Consider the following 2,549-nt stretch of genomic DNA (forward strand, 5'->3'; position numbering starts at 1 on the left):
AATAGTGAATTTGTCAAATACATTTTCTTTGTAACTCAAAACTTATGGATAATGAATTTATCAAATTCATTTCCTTTGTAACTCAAAACTTTAAGTGATGCATTTGTTTCAAAACTAATTGAAACATAACTCTTAAAAAATCTTTAACCGATGTATTTGTTTCAAAATTTATTGAAACATAAAATCAACAATCCCCCACTTGTTTCAAGAAATTTTATCTTTAAAAAACAAAATTCATTTGAGACATCAATCTAGCAACATGCATCAATAATGGTGTCTTTTGGACTTAAACCATTAGCTAGTGAAGACTTTCTAAATCATTGACTACTTAGTGAACAAATCTTGAACTAAGTGGTTCATTGAATGAAGTAGAAAAATACTCCACGCATATTGCTATGTTCCGGTGAAAATCAAAATCCTTTGACACCTTATGGCCATGTGTCCCGAATCCTTTTAGCTAAGTGCTTTAAGATTTTCCTGTAAAAATCTTATTGAAGCGGCCTCCACTTCGCACTTAGTGCGGTGAATTTATCAAGAGTAACTTTGCATACTCCGACTAAGTAGTCTATGAATTTCATTAAGAGAAATTAATCTCATCCTCCTTTACAACAAAGTATCAGTAAATCTATCAAGAGTGTTCCTACACACTCCAACCGAAATTGGTGTATAGACTTAATAAGAGAATATAATCTCATTCTTTTCTTTTGTAGGAATACTGTCAAATTTATCAAGAGTGTTATTATTTACTCCAACCGATATCGGTCTTATAGATTTATCAAGAGAATAAATCTCAACTTATACACATCTACTCACTCTCTAGGAAAAAAGGAAATTTTATTGATGTGCTTCACAATTGTAACTTTGCTTATTTTTTCCTTTGAACCTAAAATTATATCATTTGGTAGGGTTACCATAAAGTACAATCAATCTACAACAGGCTTCATTCCCATCCCATTACAAGTTTGTACCATCAATTCCTTGCCTAACCCTTTAGACAAAGGATTTGCTAAATTGAGTTTGGACTTCACATATTGAAGCGATATTATGCCATCCTCCAATAATATTCTCACATGATTGTGTTTGAGACGGACTTGTTTTGACTTGCCATTGTAACAATCACTTGAAGCCCAAAATATAAAAGTTTTATTATCATAATATATAGTCAAAGGTGGTATTGGCTTACCCCATAATGGAATATCTATCAGCATACTCCGTAGCCAATCAGCTTCTTCTCCAGTAGAAGACATAGCGATAAATTCTGACTCCATGGTTGAGTGAGTAATACATGTCTGCTTCTTTGATCTCCAAGATATTGCTGCTCTAGCCAAAGTGAAAATCCAAGCAGTAATAGATTTAGAGTCATTCGGATCAGAATTCCAAGTAGCATCACTATAGCCTTCAAGAACTACTGAAAAGATAGAATAATGCAGGCCAACATTAATTGTACCCTTCAGATACCTTAAAATACGAATTAAGGCATTCCAATGCTCAATTCCAGGGCTACCAGTAAACTTGCTTAAAGTTCCTATAGCATAACCAATATCTGGCCTGGTACAATGCATGGCATACATAAGACTCCCAACAATCAAGAATATCACCAGAGTTTCGTACTAGTTTGATGCTAGGATCAAATGGTGTAGGAGCAGGCTTGTCGTCAAAATGACCAAACCTCTTTAGAACCTTCACAATATAACTTGATTGAGTAAGAGTCAAATCACTTGCCGATCTTACAATTTTGATGCCTAAAATTACATCAGCTTCTCCAAGATCTTTCATTTCAAACTGAGAAGCAAGAAAATATTTTGTTTCTTTGACTCCTCTTTCGATATCAGTTCCAAAGATCAACATGTCATCTACATAAAGACATATTATAACACCAGAATTTTCTTGAAATTTACTAAATATGCAGATATCTCCACCATTGATTAAGTAGCCATTAGAAATCATAACTTTTCTAATTTATCATGCCATTGTTTTGGAGCTTGTTTTAATCCATAAAGAAATTTAAGAAGTTTACAAACTTTACGTTCTTAACCAGGATTGACAAATCCTTCTGGTTGTATCATGTAACTTCTTCATCTAGATCTCCATTCCAGAATGCAGTTTTCACATCCATCTGATGAATCACAAGACCATGAATTGCTGCTAGAGCAGTCAAGAGATGAATAGAGGTCATCTGAGCTACAGGTGCAAAAGTATCAAAATAATCAATATCTTTCAATTGAGTAAAGCCTTTAGCTACCAAATGGGCTTTTTACTTATCTAAAGTATCATCGGATTTCATTTTCTTCCTAAAAATCCATCGGCAACCAATTGATTTACATCCAGGAGGAAGATCTGACAATATCTATGAATTATTAGATAATATAGAATGCATTTCATCATCAATGGCTTCACGCCAAAATGGACCATCATGTGAAGACATAGCTTCAGCATAACTTTCAGGATCCTTTTCAACCAAATAAGCTTGAAAATCAGGTCCAAAGTCTTTTGATTTGGCTGATCTTGAACTACGTCTTGATTGACTTTCTTCCAATGGCTAAACTATT

The 2,549-nt window shown here is 33.7% G+C and overlaps 1 protein-coding gene across 1 annotated transcript in view; it reads right to left on the minus strand.

Moving 5' to 3' along the window:
- Nucleotides 1–2,062: 2,062 nt before the first annotated feature.
- The window catches only part of LOC107876776 (FBD-associated F-box protein At4g13985-like), a 6,805-nt gene continuing 6,318 nt past the window's right edge, over nt 2,063–2,549 (minus strand). The window contains 2 exon segments of the mRNA XM_047394121.1: nt 2,063–2,181; nt 2,410–2,539. Of these exon segments, the coding sequence (XP_047250077.1) occupies nt 2,063–2,181; nt 2,410–2,539 (249 nt within the window).

The sequence above is a fragment of the Capsicum annuum genome, chromosome 7, assembly GCF_002878395.1.
Source record: "Capsicum annuum cultivar UCD-10X-F1 chromosome 7, UCD10Xv1.1, whole genome shotgun sequence".
In the NCBI taxonomy this organism is placed as follows: domain Eukaryota; kingdom Viridiplantae; phylum Streptophyta; class Magnoliopsida; order Solanales; family Solanaceae; genus Capsicum; species Capsicum annuum.